Source organism: Phyllobates terribilis, unplaced genomic scaffold, assembly GCF_046119375.1.
Source record: "Phyllobates terribilis strain yellow unplaced genomic scaffold, ASM4611937v1 Scaffold_11__3_contigs__length_659146591, whole genome shotgun sequence".
NCBI classification, from domain to species: Eukaryota; Metazoa; Chordata; class Amphibia; order Anura; family Dendrobatidae; genus Phyllobates; species Phyllobates terribilis.
Window position 1 is genome coordinate 210,233,099 of NW_027362771.1, and position 25,904 is coordinate 210,259,002.

The 25,904-nt window shown below is 37.8% G+C and overlaps 1 protein-coding gene across 1 annotated transcript in view; it reads left to right on the forward strand.

Annotated features, from left to right (window-relative positions):
- The window catches only part of PDZRN4 (PDZ domain containing ring finger 4), a 296,579-nt gene that overhangs the window by 268,325 nt on the left and 2,350 nt on the right, over window positions 1-25,904 (forward strand). The window contains exons 6-7 of the mRNA XM_073652007.1: window positions 9,732-9,833; window positions 18,389-18,505. Of these exons, the coding sequence (XP_073508108.1) occupies window positions 9,732-9,833; window positions 18,389-18,505 (219 nt within the window). The remainder of the gene's footprint in view (window positions 1-9,731; window positions 9,834-18,388; window positions 18,506-25,904) is intronic.

Consider the following 25,904-nt stretch of genomic DNA (forward strand, 5'->3'; position numbering starts at 1 on the left):
AACAGAAGCTCTGGAGCAGACCTCCGTTTCCCAGGCTATAGTATGAGTAAAAAGCTCTGCAGACTCAACCATCTGTGTTACCCTTTACTCAGACGGGCAGCTGGAGACTTGGGAGCTGTGAGGAAGCAAGTGCGATTGGGGTGACTACTCTGAGGACTGGAGTATTTGTGATGTTGAAGTTGAGGTGGAGGAGAGCCCACTTGAAGGAGCACTTGATATCCGCTGAAGCACCTGCTGTTTTTGTGCCTCATCTGGAATTTGTAGCGATGGGCGTGTCCGTAACAAAGGGATCGGATCACATTGTCCACGAAAAGAAGTCGACATGTTAGTTTGGCTGGAAGATGGTCTTTCTTCTGCAGATGTTACCCCCCCCACCGCGGGGGGGCTCGACCCACCAGCGGACAGGCACCAGTATTGGGAGAGGGGGGCTGGCCGTCAGGGTCCACCGCGGCTCTGGCACAAACCCGGCGACACGGAGGTGGCACGGGCAGGAACGGACTGGCTGTGTCGGCTTCTCACTTTTTGGATTTTAGAAGGGCATGACATGCCTATATCTGTGTCTCCCCCTCCTTTTACTCCTCCACCTCTTTTCTTTTCACATGACTATATGTACTTGTCACTTTTCCATGTGTTAGTTATGTCTTCTGAGCAGTTTGTCAGCTTTTGGACACCTTTGAAGGTGTTTTCTATGTGTTTCTATGTGTTTTAGTTTGCCTGCCATTGGTTTTAACGGTGTTCGAAGGTGTTCGACGAACAGTTCGACGAACACAAGGGTGTTCGACGAACCGAACCGAACTCGAACACTACGGGGGTGGCTCAACACTACTCACCACACCTCTAGATAAGTGCCTTGAGGGGTGTCGTTTCAAAAATATGAGTCATTTCTGGGGGGGGTTCCACTGTTTAGACACATCAGGAGCTTTGCAAATGCGACATGATGTCCGCTATCTATTCCAGACAATTTTGCACGCCAAAAGTCGAATGCTGCTTCTTCCCTTCCGAGTCCTACCATGTGCCCAAGCAGTAGTTTTACACCATGCCTGGGGTGTCAGTGTACTCAGGAGAATCTGCACAACACATTGTATAGTCCATTTTCTTGTTTTACCCTTTTGAAAATGCTAAATTAGGGGCTAAAGCAATATTTTTGTGGGAAATAGTAAAATTTTAATTTTTTCCTTCAACATTGCTTTAATTCCTGGGAAGCCCCTAAAGGGTTCATAAACTTGTTGAATGTGGTTTTGAGCACTTTGGGGGGGTGCAGATTCTAAAATGGTGTCACTTTTTGGTATTTTCTGTCACATAGACTCCTCAAAATCACTTCAAATGGGTCCTTAAAAAAATTGGTTTTGTAAATTTTGTTAGAAAAATTAGAAATTGCTGATAAAATTTTAGCCTTTCTAACTTCCTAACAACAACAATTTATTTTTCAAAAATTATGCTGATGTGAAGCAGTCATGTCATAAATGTTGTTTATTAACTATTTTGTGTTGTATAATTATCTGTTTTAAGGGCATTAAAATTCAAAGTTTGAACATTGCAAAATTTTCTAATTTTCTGTAAATTTTTTTATATTTTCAAAAATAAACACAAGTCATATCAAAGTTGACCACTGACATAAAGTATAACATGTCTCGAAAAAGACAGTCTCTTTATCACTTGGTTATGTTGAAGTGTTCCAGAGTTATTACCACATAAAGTGACACTAGTCTTAATTGAAAAAATTGGCCCGGTCATGAAGGTAAAAACTGGCTGGGGGATTAAGGGGTTAAAGGTAATATTCCATCCTTTAATATATCTGAATTAATATGCTAGGATATTGTAATTATTTCCAGTTACATACATTTTATAGGAAAAAGTCTAACTGCCGAAATTGTAGTAGAGGAATAGCTTGAAATTATGTGGCCCCAATGCAAAATGTGTGCCAGAGCCCCCTATCTATGATGTGTCATTCATCAGACTAGTGTCATCTTACATATCAGTGGAGTTTAAGAATGCCGTACTACCCTTTGGCCTGTGTGCGATGACTAACTGTTTAACCCATATACCAGGTGGTGCTATAGAGCTCTAGTTCTCTTCCTCTCTGGAGATGCAAATTGCATATTTAATACCCCATATAACTATACTCTTTACTCCATATAGCTATAACTCTTATACAGTGCATTGTGAAAGTATTTGGCCCCCTTCAACTTTTCTACGTTTTGCCACATTTCTGACTTCAAACACAAAGATATAAAATTCTAATTTTTTGGGGAAGAATCAACAAGTGGGACACAATCGTGAAGTGGAATGAAATTTATTGGATATTTTAAACTTTTTTGACAAATTAAAAACTGAAAAGTGGGGTGTGCAATATTATTCGGCCCCTTTACTTTCAGTGCAGCGAACCCAGGAGGAAGTTCAAAAACGCCTAAATAATATCAAAATAGACAAGTCACCAGGCCCAGATGGCATACACCCCCGGGTACTAAAAGAATTAAGTAATGTGATAGACAGACCGCTGTATCTTATATTCAAGCACTCTTTATGGACAGGGACTGTCCCACTAGACTGGCGCCAAGCAAATGTGGTACCAATATTCAAAAAGGGGTGTAAAAGTGACCCTGGGAACTATAGACCAGTAAGCTTAATGTCTGTTGTGGGTAAATTGTTTGAAGGATTTCTTAGAGATGCTATTGTACAATATCTTAATGATAATAACTATCTAACTCCATATCAACATGGATTCATGAGGGATCGCTTCTGCCAAACAAACCTGATCGCCTTCTACGAGGAGGTGAGCTCACAGCTGGACCGGGGAGAGTCAGTGGACTTTGTATACCTTGACTTCTCCAAAGCGTTTGATACCGTGCCACTCAAAAGGTTGGTATATAAAACGAGAATGCTTGGTCTGGGGGATAATGTGTGCAAGTGGGTAAATAGCTGGCTGAGTGATAGAAAGCAGAGGGTGGTTATCAAAGGAGTAAGCTCAGGGTGTGTCAGGGTTACTAGCGGGGTGCCTCAAGGGTCTGTCTTGGGCCCTATATTATTTAATATATTTATTAATGATCTAGTGGAAGGGTTGCATAGTAAAATAGCAATATTTGCAGATTATACTAAACTTTGTAAAGTAGTTAATACAGATGAGGATAGGGCACAGCTACCGGAGGATTTAGATAAATTGGGGAGTTGGGCCAAAAAATGGCAAATAGGGTTCAATGTCGATAAATGTAAGGTCATGCACATGGGAAAGAAAAACAACAGTCACCCATACATATTAAATGGAAACCGTTGGGGAAATCTGACATGGAGAAGGACCTGGGCGTCTTGGTTAATAGCAAATTAAATTGGAGTGCCCAGTGTCAGGCAGCAGCTGCGAAGGCAAATAGAGTCATGGCATGCATCAGAAGAGGAATAGGGGCATATGATGAGAACATTGTTCTTCCTCTGTATAAAGCGCTGGTAAGGCCGCACTTAGAATACTGTGCACAGTTCTGGGCTCCGGGGCTCAGGAAAGACATATTGGAGCTAGAGAGGGTACAAAGGAGGGCGACTAAGGTAATAAAGGGAATGGAGGGACTAGAATACCCAGAGAGGTTGTCAAAATTAGGCCTATTTACATTGGAAAAGAGAAGGCTTAGGGGAGACCTCATAAACATGTATAAATACATCAGGGGGCAGTACAGAGATCTCTCCCATGACCTGCTTATACCAAGGATGGTGACAAAGACCAGGGGGCACACTATGCGTCTGGAGGAAAGGAGGTTCCTGCACCAGCATAGAAGGGGATTCTTTACGGTCAGAGCCGTGAGACTCTGGAACTCTCTGGGAGAGGAAGTGGTGATGTCCAACTCACTTAATGAGTTAAAGAGAGTCCTGGACGCCTTTCTTGAGAACAATAAAATTACATCTTATGCCTAGTGATAGTTAATTAATCCAGGGATTTAATCTGATTGCCAGATTGGAGTCGGGAAGTGAATTTTTCCTCAATGATGTAAATTGGCCTATACCGCATGGTTTTTTTTTGCCTTCCCCTGGATCAACGCTGCGGAATAGCTGCAGTGCACAAGAAATAGGCTGAACTGGATGGACGCTTGTCTTTTTTCGGCCTTATAAACTATGTAACTCACCCTAGAAGTTCAGTGAGGATCTCTGAATGATCCAATGTTGTCCTAAATGACTGGTAATGATAAATAGAATCCACTTGTGTGAAATCAAGTCTCCGTATAAATTCACCTGCTCTGTGATAGTCTCAGGGTTCTGTTTTAAGTGCAGAGAGCATCATGAAGACCAAGGAACACACCAGGCAGGTCCGAGATACTGTTGTGGCGAAGTTTAAAGCCAGATTTGGATACAAAAAGATTTCCCAAGTTTTAAACATCTCAAGAAGCACTGTGTAAGCGATCATATTGAAATGGAAGGAGTATCAGACCACTGCAAATCTACCAAGACCCGGTCGTCCCTCTAAACTTTCATCTCAAACAAGGAGAAGACAGATCAGAGATGCAGCCAAAAGGCCCATGATCACTCTGGATGAACTGCAGAGATCTACAGCTGACGTGGGAGAGTCTGTCTATAGAACAACAATCAGTGATACACTGCACAAATGTGGCCTTTATGGAAGAGTGGCGAGAAGAAAGCCATTTCTGAAAGATATCCGTAAAAAGTCTTGTTTGACGTTTGCCACAAGCCACCTGGGAGACACACCAAACATGTGGAATAAGGTGCTCTGGTCAGATGAAACCAAAATCAAACTTTTTGGCCACAATGCAAAGCGACATGTTTGTCGTAAAAGCAACACAGCTCATCACCCTCAAAACATCATCCCCACTGTCAAACATGGTTGTGGCAGCATCATGGTTTTAGCCTGATTTTCTTCAACAGGGACAGGGATGATGGTTAAAATTGATGGGAAGATAGACGGAGCCAAATACAGGATCATTCTGGAAGAAAACCTGTTGGAGTCTGCAAAAGACCTGAGCCTGGGACGGAGATTTATCTTCCAACAAGACAATGATCCCAAACATAAAGCAAAATCTACAATGCAATGGTTCAAAAAAAAATTTCATTCCACTTCACGATTGTGTCCCACTTGTTGTTGATTCTTCCCCCAAAAATTTGTAGTTAATATCTTTATGTTTGAAGCCAGAAATGTAGCAAAAGGTAGAAAAGTTCAAGGGGGCCAAATACATTCACAATGCACTGTAGTTATACTCTTTTGGTATATGGCAAGGAAACTAGGAAAATCTGAATTCTATCTCCTTCTCTAATATTTAACTGTAATTCTCCCATAATATAATGAATTATTAAAATATAGTGAAATAAAATATGTTTTATTATATCAAACAATTTATTTTATTTATCTTTATAAAAGTGTCTGGACAATCACAAAGAATAATTTGTTGAAAAACAAAAGATGTACAGTCACTTATGCTGTTATATACAAGAATCAGTGATCTTCAGAAGGCAATGAGACCTATGAGATACCTGTTTGTTCTAAGGTTGATCTTAAAATTTACACATTAAATTTATTGATCAGATATATTTATCCATCTGACTGTGTGGCCTAGAAGCTGAAAATCTAGTCTACAGTGGAAGAATAGAATCTCCTGAAACATGTATGCGCACAGACAAGGCTGTGATCGGGATGATAGGAGCAGGGGTACTATCATTGCTCATTTCGGCAGTCGCTAACTGCACAAAGATCATACATCACATTCATTTACCGTACGTCAAATAACCTTGCTTTTTCTTTTAGCTTTTTCTGTCTTCTCTATTCTTCCACTACAGGACTTCTTTATTTTTCTTGAGTCTTGTACTTACCTGCAATGTAATGAAATGTTACATTAAAATCATATGTTAAAATTATTAAATTCTTGAAATGATTACTATAATATCTATAAAGATTAGAGTCTTTGAAATAATCAAAATATTTCAGCATGTCTTTTAGTCAAGCTTTATTTTAATGGCTTTAAGTGTGATTAAATGTATCCAAAAATTATCAATATTGAGTATACTAAATACGCAAATATTTATGTTTTAATAAGGCTAAATTAAATATAAGCATATTGCATATACTAGCCTTATAAACTGACTAATATACATATACTTTCTGCCATAGCCCTAACCAACAGTAATCCATACAGGAATATATTCTTACTAAAACAGTATGGCAGCCACGCTGCTGTATAATGGGTTGAACTAGTAGAACTGATTTATTTTTAACTTTGCTGTGTTACATTTGTATTTTAATTATTGTAGCCATTTCATTGAAAATAACTCATTTGAATTAAAATACTTATAGTTACTATTACTGTTGTAATTATTTGATGCTGGCATGACTGTCAGTGTAGTATGGTTACTGTAGCTGGCATTATTTTTTACACAATAAAGGTTGATAATTGGGCAATGAGTATTGGTAGGAATAGTTGTACCCAATCAGTTGCCTATGTAATCATGCAACAGATAAGCTGATGAACTAACAAAATGTTAATTCATTAGCTGAATGGAAAGGATGAAAAAGACTTTAAACAAGCGCCAATCAACTTGTCATATCATAAATTGGCCATCGTTATGGGCAGAAATCTGCCGGTATAAATCCGCCCAAGTAATTTACACTTTATTGTCCTCCAATTAAATTATGAAATCAAATAACCTACTCAAATTAAATATGGATTGAGCTCTAATGTTCATAACTCAATACTGAAAGGAGGTTGAAAAGATCTATTGTGGGATAATGGATCTAGAATATATTATATATAACAGATAGAATTAAAAATTTGACAATATTTTAAATACACTCATCAACATTGAAATTGAGTCACCAAAGAATGAAAGTTCTAGAATTATGGAAATCACAGGCTCGATAGACATGTTAATGATAAGCAAATGATGAAAAAAATGGAAAGAAATTTTTCCAAATATCTCGATTTATTCAGCAGAGTATAAGCACCACATACAGAAATGATTATGCCCTTGGCATGCTATCAATGAGGTTATTAATGGTTCCCTGAGGAATTTTCTGTCATGCTGAATACACTAGGGCATGCAGTTCCCTTTGCAATTGCCGACCAATGATGTCCCAGATGTGTTCGATAGGGGGCAAGATGTTGCAAGCCAAGGTAACATGTCTAAGCCATATAGGCAGCTCACAGTAACATGAGCAACATTTGACCTGGCATTGCTGTGTTGAAAATGGCTTATGGGACACTTGGAAGAAATGGCCATGCCACTGGCTCCAAGACCAAATTAATGTAACACCGGGCGGTTAATGCATCTGCAATGAAAACTAGAGATTTCCAGCTATTATATATTAGGCCTCCCCATACCATAATGCCAGGAGTAGTAACAGCGTGAAGCTCCCTGGTGAAGACTGTTTCATGGAGTTTCATACGTGGTCTCAAGATGGAGACTAGAGGATGTAATGAAGCAATGATGGCTGGAATGGAGATCTATCTTCTTGAGTAATGAGTCCCACTTTTGTCTTGGATGTAGTGACTGTCAGAAATTAGTCTGGAGACCACGTGGCAATGCCTTGAATAGGCCGTCAGAAGGGAATTTCACACTCTGCTTATTCACAAAATTATAGTGTGTCATAATGTACAGTAGGCAGACACCTTTAGTCTTCATTCCTGTTTCACTAACAACACTAACAAGGAATTGATATTTGATGATAGATCCAGTGGTTTGGCAATTTCTCCAAAGTGTCCGAAGAACTGTTTTTTAATATGACAACAATAAACTGCATGTCTGGAGGTAGATGCCAGCAGCGTATCTCGTGTACCCAAGAGCATTCAATGTGGCAGAAAATTCCTCGGACAAGCATCTCATTGCCAATATGCTAAGATGTGTAAGTGCGTGAATTTCTGTGCATGGTGTTTATACATACCACTGTAAGAATTGAGATGTTTTGACAATTCTCTTTCCATTTATTATTTGCATATTATTAAAAGATCATATCAGCCTTTTTATTGCTTTGTCTGTTAACAATCATAACTGTTAATTTAGTAAGTATATTAACATACTTACCCATCATCATCTTCTGCCATTTCCAAAGCAACTTTTAGCTTCGTTTTGAGTCACATAGACTTACACTGAGAAAGTGACCTCCACTCCACACAGAAGATGTGTGAGCAGACAGTTCCCAAATGTGGTCACATGATGGGACCGGAGTGGTGTTAGAAATGGCAAAGGACTGTGAGAGCTAAGTATGTTAATAGACTCATGATTGTTAACAGATGGAGCAATAAAAAATATGCCAGAGTGTTCCTTTTGTATGTGTGTCGATCCTGTGATTTCTTAAATTTAACAACTATTCCTTCTTGATGTTGCAGTTTCAATGTTGAAGAGTGTATAGCTAAATCAGTAAAACAAAATGATATGCTTACTTATAGTTAGAAACTAATGCACCAAAGGTTCAAATATCAGAGAATGAGAAAATATAAAAAAAATACTTTAGAAACCATATAAAACCAAAAATTGGAAGATCAGTAGGTCGTAGCAGGGGTAGAGGTGTCTTCAGAAGAATATCCATAACATTACTTCAACAAGCTGCATCAGGCACAGAATTCTTGTTCTTAACATTATTATTATTTTTTTGTAAGTTAGAAGACACTTGAGTGGAATTTATGAGGTATACCAGCCATGTATTTTTAGTTTCATTGCTTAATTTCAAAAGGTTTTTTTTTTTTTCATCTCCTAAGATTTAACAGAATAGCAATGAAAGTAAATGCTATTTAAATCTGCAGATAAGCAGAACACAACATTGACAGCAGAGCCTTGAAAATGAATGGTCCTTACATAAAATTGACCATAATTATGAAAAACTATACATGTTGGAGATTTTTTTTCCCCAAGAAGCACATATTTTTGAAGCATAACTCCTGGGACTTTCATTATTATAATTGGACATCTTTCTCTGTTAAGTAGATCTCATGTGCTGCATGTTTGAGTCACAGACTTTTTCGTCTTAAATTATGATGCTGGTGTTTTACTAAAACAAATGGCGCCAGTTCTGCGGAAGTTATAGATATGTAAATTTCTTCTTTCGAGACCATTCATAAAATAAAAATACAGTTATTAAAATAATTAACTACTTTAATTAGCAAGAATTGGCTTTGCATACTTTAATAAATTTTACCAAAGATAAAACTAATGTAGCAGTCAACTAATTATTTTTCTTTAATTTCTGTACCTAGTCATATGTTCTTGCAAGCCAAAAAGTTACATTTGAGAAATAAATTACTGGAGTATATGTTGCGCTTTGTTCTGTACAGGATCTTAGAATGATAAAGCTGAATTGCAATCAACATTGGCTGTTAAGCATTACCTCGTGAGAGATAATAGTGGAGCTCTCTAATTGGCTCTGTGCAAGTCTCCACTATGACTGATTTTAGCTGTTGTGCTGCCATTCTTCCTTCTACCGGCACTATTATCTCAGAGTGACACTTCCATTACTCTGAGCGGAGAAAGATGAACGTCACCTGTCAGAGGCTGGTTAATTGTGTTGCTAGACGTATGTTACCAGGGCGCAGCTTGGACATTTATGAACATAACTGCTTCCTCTGATATTCACCATTCTTCACCAATCAATACTGTTCTTATAGTAAGCACATAATTGAGTGAAGGCATTTACTACCAAGAGTTGACAATGAGCACCGACCATATTCTTACAAGAGATAGATAGAAATGTGCTTTTATTTTATTCTGCTTTGTAAAAATGGAAATTAATTTACAGGTTTTATTCATTTTCCCAGATTAATGGCCAAGATATTCAGAACAGAGAGGAAGCAGTGGCTCTACTTTCCAATGATGAATGCAGGAAAATTGTTCTTTTGGTTGCAAGACCAGATTTACCGGTTAGTAGAAAGTAAATACAGTAAAGCAACATGGATAGTCTCTAAATGATTTCTTACTGTGTGTTGACCTTTTTTGTCTGAGTCTTGTTCAAATAATGTACTGGTTTAATTTGGAAATCCATCGAACAAAAAAACCACTGTTGTGCCAAAAAGCAACATATTAATCTAATAGTATTCTAAAAGGAAAATGTCACATCAGAAATACTGAAAGGTAAAGAATAATATATGATTTCAGATCAAGGGAACCTGGCACTTGTCCCTAGGTAATTACAGAGTATAAATAACCCAATTGCATATAGATTATAAAAAAGGGAATCTATAAAGATGCCCAAAGAAGACCTTAGTATGCATACAACATTATGTCATCATTATGGCTTAAAGTATGAGATGTTTAGAAGAGGCTTGTCACAGCATTACATTATAATGCAAACTTTATATTGATTCCAAGTCTCTGTGGTATATAACAAATATAAAAATGGCACATCTATTATATATGCTAAAAATTAGGTATATTCTTGATCTATCTTGACATTTATGAAGTGTCTTCTGGCACAATTGTCATGTTAAAAAATTGGCTTGTACTTTTTACCCTTTTGACACCGCCTTGGCCATTATTTTAAAATGTGGGTGGTTAGAAGCAGCAATGGGTGAATCCACAAGGGTCCTGGCAATATTTACACCACAAAGTATACCAATTTGTAGTTTTAAGTTTATTGTGCTTGGATTGTCACAATATGCCAAATCTGTTCACCTTTTAAAAACCCAGACATTTTTAGTCGTTGCGCTTTTGTTTTTCATCCCCTTGAATAAGTATTTCATTTTTTAGTCAGCATAGTCATATGAAGGCTTGTTTTTTGTTGGGCTAGTTAACGTTTTGAATGACACGATTCATTTTACAATACAATATACTTTAAACGAGAAAAAAAATCCAAATGGGGTGAAGTCATGAAAAAAAACAGTTCAGACAATTTTGAGAGTTTTGTTTTCATGATGTTTATTGTATGGTAAAAGTAACCTGGCGATTTGATTTTCCCGGTCAGTATAATTAATGCAATATCAAATGTATAAGGTTGCTTTTATATTTTAGTTCTTTGAAAAAATGTAAAAACTTGTAAAATAAAACTTTTTTTGTCATCATCTTCTGAGACTCATAATTTTTTAAATTTTTTTTGCTAGGTGAGGATTTGTTTTTGTGTGCTGAGCTGGGGTTCTTATTTATACCATATTGGGGTATATAACATTTTAATAGTTTTTATTCAATTTTTTTATAGAAGCGCAGTAAATAAAAATCAGCAATTCTGGTGATTTTTTATTTTTGCTGTTCAAACAGTTTAAATAATTTTATATTTTTATAGATCAGACTTTTACAAACATGCTGATATCAGATATGTTATTTTTTTTAATTATTTAACGTCTTTAGCTCTGAAGTGGGGTAGGATGATTTCAACTTTTATATATTTTTTTATATTTTTTAAAACATTTTTTTTTACTTACTTGCGATTGTCTGAACACCTAATTTATATACTGCAGCTTTGTAGGAAAAACGGTATTTGTGGTCTCCTAATGAAGACATCATCAATTGTGACCAAATTCTAATCTCTATTTGCTGAAATGCAGCCTCAAATTTACAAAGAACTTTCCCCATGTTTCATTCTTGCCTGCAGACACTCATTATTGTACCGCTCTCCAATCCTTTGGTGATGTTTGAATAATGCTTATCATTGTATACAGTGCATTGTGAAAGTATTTGGCCCACTTGAACTTTTCTACCTTTTGCCACATTTCTGGCTTCAAACATAAAAATATAAAATTCTAATTTTTTTGGGAAGAGTCAACAACAAGTGGGACACAATCGTGAAATGGAACGAAATTTATTGGATATTTTTAAACTTTTTTAACAAATTAAAAACTGAAAAGTGGGGCGTGCAATATTATTCGGCCCCCCTGAGTTAATACTTTGTAGCGCCACCTTTTGCTGCAATTACAGCTGCAAGTCGCTTGGGGTATGTCTCTATCAGTTTTGCACATCGAGAGGCTGAAATTCTTGCCCATTCTTCCTTGCAAAACAGCTCTAGCTCATTGAGGTTGGATGGAGGGCGTTTGTGAACAGCAGTTTTCAGCTCTTTCCACAGATTCTCGATTGGATTCAGGTCTGCACTTTGACTTGGCCATTCTAACACTTGAATACGTTTATTTTTTAACCATTCCATTGTAGATTATGCTTTATGTTTGGGATCATTGTCTTGTTGGAAGATAAATCTCTGTCCCAGTCTCAGGTCTTTTGCAGACTCCAACGGGTTTTCTTCCAAAATGGTCCTGTATTTGGCTCCGTCCATCTTCCCATCAATTTTAACCATCTTCCCTGTCCCTGCTGAAGAAAAGCAGGCCCAATCCATGATGCTGCCACCACCAGGTTTGACAGTGGGGATGTTTTTTTGAGGGTGATGAGATGTGTTGCTTTTATGCCAAACATATCGATTTGCATTGTGGCCAAAAAGTTCGATTTTGGTTTCATCTGACCAGAGCACCTTATTCCACATGTTTGACGTGTCTCTCAGGTGGCAAACTTCAAATGAGACTTTTTATGGATATCTTTCAGAAATGGCTTTCTTCTTGCCACTCTTCCATAGAGGCCAGATTTGTGCAGTGTACGACTGATTGTTGTCCTATGGACAGACTCTCCCACCTCTGCTGTAGATCTCTGCAGTTCATCCAGAGTGATCATGGGCTTTTTGGCTGCATCTCTGATCAGTCTTCTCCTTGTTCGAGATGAAAGTTTAGAGAGACGGTCAGGTCTTGGTAGATTTGCAGTGGTCTGATACTCCTTCCATTTCAATATGATCGCTTGCACAGTGCTCCTTGAGATGTTTAAAACTTGGGAAATCTTTTTGTATCCAAATCCTGCTTTAAACTTCGCCACAACAGTATCTCCGACCTGCCTGGTGTGTTCCTTGGTCTTCATGATGCTCTCTGCACTTGAAACAGAACCCTGAGACTATCACAGAGCAGGTGCATTTATATGGAGACTTGATTATCACAGGTGGATTCTATTTATCATTACCAGTCATTTAGGACAACATTGGATCATTCAGAGATCCTCACTGAACTTCTGGAGTGAGTTTGCTGCACTGAAAGTAAAGGGGCCGAATAATATTGCACGCCTCACTTTTCAGTTTTGAATTTGTTAAAAAAGTTTAAAATATCCAATAAATTTCGTTCCACTTCATGATTATGTCCCACTTGTTGTTGATTCTTCCCCCAAAAATTCGAATTTTAGATCTTTATGTTTGAAGCCAGAAATGTGGCAAAAGGTAGAAAAGTTCAAGGGGGCCAAATACTTTCACAATGCACTGTATATTGCAACAACTACTATTTACTACTCTCTAATAGTGCATGAGTTTCTGTCTCCAGCAATCATGCTATATTGCCAATAAAACACTATTTAAAAAAAAGAACCAGGAAGTTCCTCTTCACTGTGTCTGTAACTGGAGAACATTTTACTTTCACTTTGCAAGCTGACAGCCAACATACTAAGATCCTAAGATATAATAAATACCAGTTGTAGCTGTGTTATCTTTGTTCCTTAATAAACATATATACACTGTTGAACGGCTGGACAGTACAGAGATTAATCCACTGACAACAGGTTATGGACCCTGAGACCCAAAGACCCAGAAACCCAAAGAACCAGAGAACAGACCAGTGGAAAGAGAACAACAGTGTACAAAGAAGATGAAGCAAAGATGGCCACCAGCAGCAACTCTGCGAAGCTCACAGTGCCAAATTTGACTAACCATAACTACCAATACTGGAAATTGAAGGTAAAGATGCTGCTGATACGAGAAGGTACGTGAAAATACACACAGGAGTCTAGACCTGACCCACTACCGGAAGACTGTATAGAGAAGGATTAAAAAGCACAAAGCACTATCTCTGTAAGTATAGATTATGATCAGATTGTGCATGTATGTAAATGTGAAACTGCAAAATAAATGTGGGAACAGCTGCAGAAAGTGCATGAAAGGATAAATCTCAGCAATAAGCTCTATTTAATGAGAAAGCTCTATCAGTCTAAGCTAAATAAGGGTCAAGATATGAAGGATTGCATAAAAAATACTCTAGAAATTGTGGAGAGCCTGCGAGGCATTCGGGAAGATCTGAAAGATATCCATGTTGCTGTACTACTACTAAGAGGTCTAACAGAAAGCTATGACACAGTTGCAACTGCACTAGATGCGCACCCAGATTATGAGCTTACATTGGAGTATGCCAAAGGAAAGTTTGTAGATGAGTATAAGCAAAACACAGAAAGTGTAAGCAGCAGTGAGGTATCGAAAGCAGAATATGCACCTAAAGGCTGACTGCAGAGTCTGGGAAACTAGAATGAAACAGTTTAAAAAGCAAAATAATCATCAAAGGGCTAAAAGTGCAATTACTGAAGAATATGACACTTCAAGTACTGAAGCTGTGTTTACTGTAAATCCAAGTACATCAAAGCATGCATGGGGTATAGACTGTGGGGCAAATTCTCAAATGACTAATGACAGAAGCTTCTTCACTAATCTTGACCACAGTAAGTCAGAGAAAGTGATCATGACTAATGGTCAGTATATGAATTCAGAGGAAATAAAAGATGCTTACATTAATTGTCAAGTCACCCCAACACAAAGCAGAAAGATCCCAGTAAAGGACTTGCTCTATGTCCCTAGTCTTGAAAGCACTTTGTGAAAATGGAAAAATGATTCTATTTGATGCAAATTTGCCAACAACATATTGGGGTGAAGCAATCATGACAGCTTTCTATTTTCAAAACAGACTACCAGGTAAGCTACTGAGAAAACTCCATTTGAGCAATGGAACAGCAAGAAGCCTGAACAACAACACATAAGAATATTTGGAAGTAAAATATTTGCATATATTCCAAAAGAAAAACATACCAAGTGGGAATTTCATGCAAAAGAAGCTATCCTGGTGGGCTACAGTGAAATCTAGAAAGGATATAGAATCCTGCACCCAGAAATGAACAAGGTCACATAATGATTGATAAGAACTTCGTGTGGCTCAAGTTTCATGATGTCATACCAGTAGTCCAGCTGAAACAACAACAATCTCAGTCACAATTTCAAAATAACAATGAAAAGGATGTAGATGTTTGGTTAGGTTCTTTAACCACTGAAGAAGCAACAGAAAAATCAAATGAACCTGAAGTCAGGAGATTGTCGAGATCAAACAAAGGTATACCAGCTAAACGTCTATCGTACTTTGTCAAAACACTACCTGAGTCAGAGCCGCAGTCATGGGATGAGATGCAACAACTACCTGTCTATGAAAAATTGAAGTGGATTAATGCTGCTAAGGAGGAAATTAAGTCTCTTCATCAACTTCAAACTTGGAAACTCACCAAACTACCACAAGGCAAGAAAGCAATCAAATGTAAATGGATTTTTAAGACCAAGTATGATTCTGAAGGCAAGGTTCACAGATTTAAAGTAAGAATAGTCACACAGTATATTCTCAGAAAAATGGTGAAGATTATGATGCCACATTTTCTCCAGTTGCTGAACAGACCACATTCAGGATTCTAATGGCTATAACTGTTGTACTAAAAATGTTTGTCAGACTTTTGGACATCAAAACTGCCTTTTTAAATGGTGACATTGAAGAGGACTTGAACATGACTCAATATGAGAGTTATATCAAAGTGAGTGATGAGAATTTTGTTTGCAAACTACACAAATCTTTATATGGTCTTAAGCAATCAGCAAGAGCATGGAACACCAAAATAAACAAAGTCTTATTGGAAGAAGGATTTAAGAGAGGTCAAGCAAATCCATGTTCATACACAAAATGTACAGATGGAAAGTGGATGTATATTCTCTTATATGTGGATGATGTGATTATGGCTCATCAAGAGGAAACAAAAATTGGAAAGATGACTAAATTCTGAATCAGCATTTTGAAACTTAATATCTTGGAAAGTTGACATATTATCTAGGAATCCAGGTCCAAAGAGAATAATATGGAAGTTTTCTTTTTAACCAAAGTGCAAAAATCAACTCAATTCTGAATCAGTTTGGAATGTCAGAAGCCAAAGGTATATCAACCCCAATGGAGCCATCCTACTTAAACTTGGAAGGAGAAGATGATATGTTACCTAACAATGATAAATACAGACATGCAGCATGGCTCACAGGATATCGCAGCAACAATTGCCATTTTCTGCAAATATGTGTAAAAACCACGCCAAAAAGGACTGGAATGCCGTTAAGAGAGTTCTTCGATATTTGAAAGATACTCAAGACATAAATTTAAGGATATCAGCAACAAGAGAACTAAAACTTACAGGCTATGTGGATGCAGACTGGGCTGGATACTTAAGTGATCAGAAATCGACAAGCAGCTATTCGTTCAAGCTTGGAGAAAGTTCAAATTCTTGGTCCAGCAGAAAACAGGTTTCTGTAGCCTTGTCATCTACAGAAGAAGAGTACGTGTTAGCAGCCCACGCAAGTCAAGAGGTCATTTGGTTAAACCAACTATTAGGCGATCTTAATAAGCCATCAACTCAACCAACGGTGATTTATGAAGACAACCAAGGATGCATTAAACTTGCATTCAGTGAGAAGATCAATGCGAGAACCAAACACATTGACATTAAACATCATCACCTACGTGATTTCATAGAACGTGGCATGATTGAGTTTGTTTATTTAGAGACTGACCAGATGATAGCTGATGCTATGACAAAGCCACATCCAAGAGCCAAATTTGAAAAATTCAGAACCACTATGGGACTAACAGAATAAGTAGTTGTTGAGTGGGGGGTGTTGGAATAATGCTTATCATTATATATATATTGCAACAACTATGTATTTCTGTTTAATAGTGCATTAGTTTCTGTCTCCAGCAGTAGTGTTATATTGCCAATAAAGCACTGTTAAAAAAAAAAGAACCAGGATGTTCCTGTTCACTGTGTGTGTAATTGGAGCACATTTTTCTTTCACTTTTCAAGCTGACAGACAAGATGCTAAGATCCTAAGATATAAGAAATACCAGTTGTAAGCTGTGTTATCTTCGTTCCTGAATAAATATATATACACTGTTGAACGGCTAGACAGTACAGAGATGAATCCGCTGCCAACAGGTGACAGACTGCCTTCTGTTACAGCCATCTATGTAAAATTTTGACTCATTATTGCAAAGGACCTGCTGACATTGCTCTGCAACTCATTTCCTATATTTTAGAGAAAAGTTGAGTCACTTTGCTTTGTTTCCATGGTAGTTATGGTTTTCTACCCCAATTCTTCAATGAAACCCAATTCTGGTCTGAATTCTCCAAACAGTATATGGGTGTAGCTGAGTCCCACCGGCTGCTGCCAGTTCTGAGCTGATGGTACTGTTGGCTATCTTTTGATTTCAAGGGAAAGTAAGCACAATGTGTCTTTCAGCTGCTGCACTAAGATTCCTTGGTCGACCACTGTATTTATGGTCCTCAACATTGTCAATTTCTTGGTGTTCTCAATGCTGAGAAATAAAGGCAGATGCCTCATTCAATACCATCAGAGAGTCATCACATTGGGTACAAAATTATTATGCATCAAGGCAATAATCTAAGCCAGACAGCCAGTGTCATTAAAAACTATAGTCAGCGTAAAGAATAAAAAGTGATGATTTGGCACCTACAGAGCCCTGATCTCAGCATCATCAAGTCTGTGTGGGATTAGATGAAGAGACAAAATGATTTGTGCAAGCCAACTTACATAGAAGATCTGTGGTTAGTTCTCCAAGATGTTTGGAACAACCTCCCTGCTGAGTTTCTTCAAAAACAAAATACAAGTGTACCTAGAATTGATGCTTTGATGCTGTTTTGAGGGCAAAGGGCGGTTACTCCAAATATATGTTTGATTTAGATTGCATTTTGTTAACTGATGAAAAAAAAACTATTAACGTTAATATTTTTGAAAGCACTCTTACTTTACAGCTTTTTTTCCATACCTGCCTAAAACTTTTCACACAACTGTACATATTTTGGGACATATATAAAGTAAAATCTAAGACACATTAGATGCATATTTTTATTTCTGGATTTGGATACCTGTATGAAATTATCTCTGGATTCCAACTCAAGCCTTTTTCTGGCATTGGATTTAAAATAATGTTATCATTTTCCAGCACATTTAGCTTTGAAGTGAAAATTCAGCATAATGCTGTATACGAGTTTCAACTAGAGTATGTCAACATCTGGGATTGTACCTGACACCAGAAAGAGTTCACTGAACATCCACATTTACTGTTTATTGCTGCCTATCTCTTTTTCATAATGTTACAAGATCTTACAGATTATCAACAAATTAGTCTTATTGTTTATGTGCAGGATGAAAGGCATCGAAAATGAATATGTTATCATCATTATTATTTGTGTGTAAAGCAAAGTATAAAAAGCTTGTATTTCAAAAGAGTCATTACGATGAAAGGAAGTGGCCAGGCGTTGCTATTAGGGCTTAGACCACATTACCATGTGTTAGTACTAAAATCGTATACTAATGTATTCTTTCCAGATGGATGAAGGCTGGCTCGATGATGAAAGGAACGAATTCTTGGAAGAGTTAAACATGCAAATATTGGAGGAACAACGGCACGAAGCAATGCAATACCCAGCTAATGAAGTGCAACAGGTAAAAGTTACTATACAGCCTTTTTATTTTTATTATTTGCACCATAAAAGGAGAAAAAAATCAAAAACTTACTACTTCTCAAAATAGTTACAGGTGTTTTATGAAAGACAATTTTTTTATATTAAATTACAACATTGCACTGTCCAAAGCTTTCTACATTTCCAACGTTTATCTCCTGTGTGTACAGGGTACATCTTTCTACCAATAACAGTGTTGTTATAATTTGTGACAGATATAAAAATGATCAGTTTTGAAGCAATTAGGTGGAATCAACATAATACTGAATATAAAGCAATATTTTGAGGTTATTTTTAGGTAATGACACTGTGGTTGGAATATCAATGACAATTCAATTAAAGCACCACTCCAGTGCTTTTTTTGCTGCACCGCTGGAGTGGTGATTTAAATTAAAATCCCCTGCCCCCTGTCTCATACTCTCCTGCTGACGCCTTTATCGTTTTCCAGCGTCGCTCCAATCGGTCTCTAGCAAAAGTGACCCGCCTGCAGCTCCAGTGTTTCATGGAGCGGTGCGGAGGTCACTTTTCAATACAAGTCTATCAGAGCCTCGTTCTGGTTCTCATTGACTTGCATTAAAAGTTTATGGCATATCTTCTGACTTCCGACCAGCCTGAAGTTTCGAGCACAAGATGGCGCCGTGGGAGCAGAGCAGTGCTGAAAAACAGTGAAGATGCCGAAGGGTGAGTATATGGGCCGGGGGCAAGGGGCTTATATTTAAATCGCCACTCCAGCGCTGAAAAACATAAAACACTGGAGTGGTGCTTTAAATTGACAGGTAAAAAAATCTAATAAGAGCTGGAAAGTATCTGTGTCATTGTCAACATTTTTTACAGTTTAAAAACTCTAGTTTAGGATTTTTAGACTGTTCTTAGAATTTACTATGTTAATTGGTCCCCAGGAAGACCGTTTTGAGATGAAACTATTTCAACTTGATAAAATTACTGTCTGGAACACTACTAATTGGTGTAAGTCTCAAAATCTCAACACAGAATAAGAAAAATGCAGAATAAGGTAAATTGTAGGGGTTTACTTTTGGAGACAATTTTTATTTTTCACTTATATGCTTGTAATTGATTCTAAAAATCATGTTTGCAGTTGGGTTTCATTTAAAAATTGTATACAGTTTGCCTTCTAAAACCTCTGTGTTATGCATCAAAGTTGAATGTGTAGGGAAACAAAAGGCTTGCAAAAAGAGTACAACATTTTTAATGAAATCCATTTGCAATAATGATTTTTAGCTCCAAATAGATGCATCTAAGTAAAAAAAATGTCCTTAGATGTGTACAAACTCTTTAAGAGACTGGGACTGCTCTGGGGGCATCCCTGTTTTACTGTATATAACAGTCTGCAGAATGACTTAAAGGGAATCAGCAGGATTTTTCTACCTCAGCTGAGAGCAGCGAAAAGTAGGAAAAGAGACCCTGATTCCAATGATGTGTCACTTAGTTTACTGTGTTCAGCAGTTGTGACATAATCAGAGATTTTAGATGTAGTATGTAGCAGAGCTCAAAAGCTAAGCCCGCTCAGAGGATGGGGTGTGAATGGATCACTTGGCATGACAGCTAGTCTGCCAGTGATAATCTCCTGGCGATAAAACAAACATTGTATGGAAACAACAGCGCACAGTCTAGTAAGTCACACATGAATGAAATCTGTGTCTCAGCCCCTACCTCATGCTGTCCTCAGATTTCACAGCAAAAACCTGCCGACAGATGCCTTTTAACTGAGAATCTGTCAGTGATCTTACTCTATAGTTTATAATCTTTAACTTTCTTCTTCTGAGCTCTTCTAAGCTGATTGATGTCCACATTAAAGTTAAGCTAAATCATAATTTAGCATAAAGGAGTTAAGGAGAAGAAAGATAAGAATCTGCTCTCAGTACAGAATCACAGTTAACTCAATCTGCAGACAGACAGACAGCATACAGTGGTGACCAAAAGTAATGGCACCCCTGCAATTCTGTCAGATAATACTCAGTTTCTGACTGAAAATGATTGCAATCACAAATTCTTTGGTATTATTATCTTCATTTAATTTGTCTTCAATGAAAAAACACATAAAGAATTGTCCTAAAGCCAAATTGGATACAATTCCACACCAAACCTAAAAAAGGGGGTGGACAAAAGTATTGGCACTGTTTGAAAAATCATGTGATGCTTCTTTAATTCATGCAATTAACAGCACCTGTAACTTACCTGTGGCACCAAACAGGTGTTGGCAATAACTAAATCACACTTGCAGCCAGTTAACATGGATTAAAGTTGACCCAACCTCTGTCCTGTGTCCTTGTGTGTACCACATTGAGCATGGAGAAAAGAAAGAAGATCAAAGAACTGTCTGAGGACTTGAGAAACCAAATTGTGAGGAAGCATGAGCAATCTCAAGGCTACAAGTCCATCTCCAAAGACCTGAATGGTCCTGTGTCTTCCGTGCGCAGTGTCATCAAGAAGTTTAAAGCCCATGGCACTGTGGCTAACCTCCCTAGATGTGGACGGAAAAGAAAAATTGATGAGAGATTTCAACGCAAGATTGTGCAGATGGTGGATAAAGAACCTCGACTAACATCCAAACAAGTTCAAGCTGCCCTGCAGTCCGAGGGTACAACAGTGTCAACCCGTACTGTCCGTCGGCGTCAGAATGAAAAGGGACTGTATGGTAGGATACCCAGGAAGACCCCACTTCTTACCCCGAGACATAATAAAGCCAGGCTGGAGTTTGCCAAAACTTACCTGAGAAAGCCTAAAATGTTTTGGAAGAATGTTCTCTGGTAAGATGAGACAAAAGTAGAGTTTTTTGGGAAAAACCATCAACATAGAGTGCACAGGAAAAAAAAGAGGCATTCAAAGAAAAGAACACGGTCCCTACAGTCAAACATGGCGGAGGTTCCCTGATGTTTTGGGGCTGCTTTGCTGCCTCTGGCACTGGACTGATTGACCGTGTGCATGGCATTATGAAGTCTGAAGACTACCAACAAATTTTGCAGCATAAAGTAGGGCCCAGTGTGAGAAAGCTGGGTCTCCCTCAGAGGTCATGGGTCTTCCAGCAGGACAATGACCCAAAACACACTTCCAAAAGCACTATAAAATGGTTTGAAAGAAAGCACTGGAGACTTCTAAGGTGGCCAGCAATGAGTCCAGACCTGAATCCCATAGAACACCTGTGGAGAGATCTCAAAATGGCAGTTTGGAGAAGGCACCCTTCAAATATCAGGGACCTGCAGCAGTTTGCCAAAGAAGAATGGTCTACAATTCCAGCAGAGCATCGTAAGAAACTCATTGATGGTTACCGGAAGCGGTTGTTCGCAGTTATTTTGGCTAATGGTTGTGCAACCAAGTATTAGGCTGAGGGTGACAATACTTTTGTCTGGCCCATTTTTGGAGTTTTGTGTGAAATGATCAATGATTTGATTTTTGCTTCATTCTCTTTTGTGTTTTTTCCTTGCAAGCAAATTAAATGAAGATAATAATACCAAAGAATTTGTGATTGCAATCATTTTCAGGAAGAAACTGAGTATTATCTGACAGAATTGCAGGGGTGCCAATACTTTTGGACACCACTGTAGGTACTGTTAAGTACCAAAGCTGCAGTCAAACAGTTCAAAACTTTTATTAAAGTACAAAACTAATTTTAGCATAAAATATATGCATTTAAGTACAAGAAAAAAATCTCATAAAAGGTGTCCATTTCCTTTAAAAATATAATTGAAACACATACAGCAAGTATTTATGGGTAAGAGTCAGCTCCTTTGGGGCTGGGTACTTTGCACACAGTTTACCAGAAAATGTAATAGAGATGATCTCCCCTGGTGTCCAAAAGAGCAGCTCACTCATCCAGGCACTGGTAGAAGGCAGTACAATACATTGCATCCTGAGGCCATTCTATATTGATGGATCACTGTATGGACTTAATTGTAATTGTACAATTCTGTTTTCATTGTGATCCTTCACATCCCCAGAACATTATATATTTGATATATGTCCACAAAGAAACTCTATATGGAAAACAGGTATGAGATATGAACTTCATTAGTTACTATAAAGGAGACGATTATTCACTGTAAAGAGTTGTATGATAAAGAAAACTGTAATACTAGTGACGCTTTAACTGTTACTGATCGAATGCCGTTACTGATCGGATTAATTTATTTTAGATTTTGATAGATCAGACTTTTACAAATGCAGGAATACCAAATATGTGCATTTTTTATTATTTCATTGTTTTAATTTTAATGGGGCAAAAGGGGGATGATTTGAAGTTTTGTGCTTTTTGAATTTTTTTCATAATTTTGAAAAAAATTTTTTTCACTTTTTACTTTATTTAATAGTCCCCTTAGGAGACTTGAAGCTGTCATCATCTGATCACTAGTGCTTCAGCACTGCTATGCATAGAGCAAATCACAATCCTATGAATGCCAGTGACGGGCCTGCGTTCACAGGAGGATTGCAATGACAGGCTCGGGAGTCTTCAGAAGACCCCCAACTGTCACCACAACCCATCGGCGCTCCACAATCACATTATGGGCACACTGGTGGGTGGGTGGAATGACGCGTCCCCTGTCAATGCTTGTGTATTAAATAACACTGTCAGAGAATGACAGCGGGATTTAACAGGATATCAGCCGCGGGCGGAGCTCTACTCCACCCTCGGCTGTTAGAGGCACATGATGGCTGATTATATCAGCTTTCATATGTGGGGAAAGATGCACGCTCGGTCTGCAAGCCCGCATGAAAGTCATAGAGCCAGCATATGACGAATCGGTATGTCATATGTCGGTAAGGGGTTAAGGAAGGTTTCAGACTTTTGGCATATTTTTATAAGTTTTTCACACCTTTCCTTTTGCATGTTTTGACATGTATAGGATTTCTTTTCTTTTCTTTTTTCAAAATGCCGCATGATCCAGCTATGGCATTTTATTCAGTAATTCTTCTCACAGGCTTCTCTATAGAACTTGAAAAATGCAATAAAAGACTAAAGTGTAAGGAGAAAATAGTCACCAAAAATTCTGGCAAAATGCTAAAAAATTATAACTAAAAAAGGCGACCGAAAAATGTGAGAAGGAGACCCTAAATGGGGTTTTCCTACATTATTGTCATTGAGGCCAGGTTGGGGAAAGAAAGACCTGCACTGCTCCCCTGCCCTCACTACTGTGTCCCCCAATTGTGTCAGGGCATCAACATCCTGAGGGGGCATCAAATGACAGCAGCAATTCAGCAGCAATCAGTAGCCATTTATTGGCTGCAGCCTTCATATTCCTTTCAAGTCGAAGAAGCCATGTGCTCTTGTGGCTTCATATACCTGTTCTTTATATGTGACTAATTTGCTGAATAGAACTAGATAGTGCGTATTCTGATAGAAATGTCCTGATGTATTTTCGTATTGTATAAAATGTCTACCTTTTTAGCATATTTTTGGCTATTGAAGTCTGTGGGTTTAGAAGTCTTTGCTGACTGTTCATAACAAACATGGTGACCAAACTTAGATCAACTCCCTCTTCCCATTGCATTCTTTTCTTTAACATCCTTCATAAAAATAATAAATACAGTATTAGTTTGTGTTCACACTGGCATTTAGCCCTGAATTCTAGATGTCCATCCTTTTTTATGTCGAGAAAAGCACAGCACCATTCTTGCCATCAAAAATAAGGAACTTTAAGCCGTCATCACATGCAGCATTTTTTTTTACACAAATTAAAAGCTGCCTTTTACAGTACCATCAAAAGCTATGAGATTTCAGAAATCTCCTGCACACGCTTGGTTTTATTTCCCTGATGAGTTTGAGAACTGCAACATTTTTTAAATCTGCAGCGAGTCAGTTCTAGCAGCATTTTTGCAGTGTTTTTCACTCACAGAAAGCAATGAGAAAGTAAAAAAAAAAAACAGGCAAAAAAACGCAGCAAACACTTTTTTGCCTGTTTTCACTGTGTTTTTGAAGCATTTTTGCTAAATAAAACTAACTTTATTAAACGTGTACTGTTGACAAAGCATACATATAATCCGCACCCAAAAAATGCTGCAAAAGGCGACAAAAACACCGCAAAACAGGCATTTTGAACACAATTTTACTTAAGAAAAAACGCATAAAAATGCTGCTTGTGAACATAGCCTTAAGAAAGAAACTCAACATGCCATTTATATCCATTGGATTCACGAATCACAGCACTGGTTTTAAGTGAAAGCCAAAGTACAAAACCTTATTTTAGTAAGGCCTCATTCAGATGTCCAATTTTTACGCACATATGTCTGATTTTGATCAGAGGGTCAGACCAAAATGGCCAATGCAAGTCAATAGGTCTATGAAAAAATTCTGATCGCACTTGCATGACATCACGGACAAGGAAAAGGCGGAAAAAACTATTCTATTTTTATTTCTCATCTCCAAAAAGAACAGATTACATTCAGACCACACTCTTTGAGCAAAATAATTTGTCCGTTTTTCTCGTACATAAGAAAATCGGATGTCTAAATGAGCCCTAATAGAAAATGCAAGATACTCTGTGTGTAAGGACATACATGTACCAAAAAAAAGTTCTGCATCTGTCCCACTCATATGAAATTAAGCTTGAAGAATTCCATGCAAATGTTGCAAAACCAACCCCATTCAGAAATATAGAACAGATATTTGTAGAAATTTCTACAAGTACTCTAAAATACCATAAATCTTTTTCATTCGTTAAAGAACATTTATTTAACTTTGCTGGATGGGTTAGTTGGAGGGGTGAAACTTTCTCCCTAATTTTTTTTTGTTAAAGTGGTTGAAAAAAAAAAAAGCAAACACCACTTTTCCCCACATCTCTGAGGGTATGTGCACACGTCACATTTTTGCTGCATTTTGTCCTCTCATTTGTGCGTTGAAAAACGTAGTATTTTACTGTTGAAAGTAAATGAGATTTTTGAAGTCTCACGCACATGATGCTTATTTTTCCTTACAGATTTGATGCACTTTCACATCTGCAGCATGTCAATTCTTCCAGTGTTTTTGCAGTATTTTTCCCCCCATTCTAATGACGAAGAAATAAACAGGTTAAAAAATCCAGCAAAATAGTGGCAGTAAGCATTTTTAATGTAACATTTTTCCTGCTAAGTGACATTTTTTTGATGCAGAAATGTCTGCAGCAAATACTTAGCGTGTGCACAAACCTAAACCCTGCCACTCCAGTTGTCCACACCGCTCTTTTACTTTGCTGCATCCCATTCCATAGAGCCATGTGACTTCTGTGGCCACTCACTGATATTATTGGGTCTTGACCAGTACACACAGACTTCACTTCTGAACCCAGTGATTGGCTGCAGCGTTCATGTGAACATAAGTTATGTGATCACAGTAGTATACTAAGCAGAGTCAGGGACCACAGGAGTGGCAGTACTGGTATAGCATGGAAGTT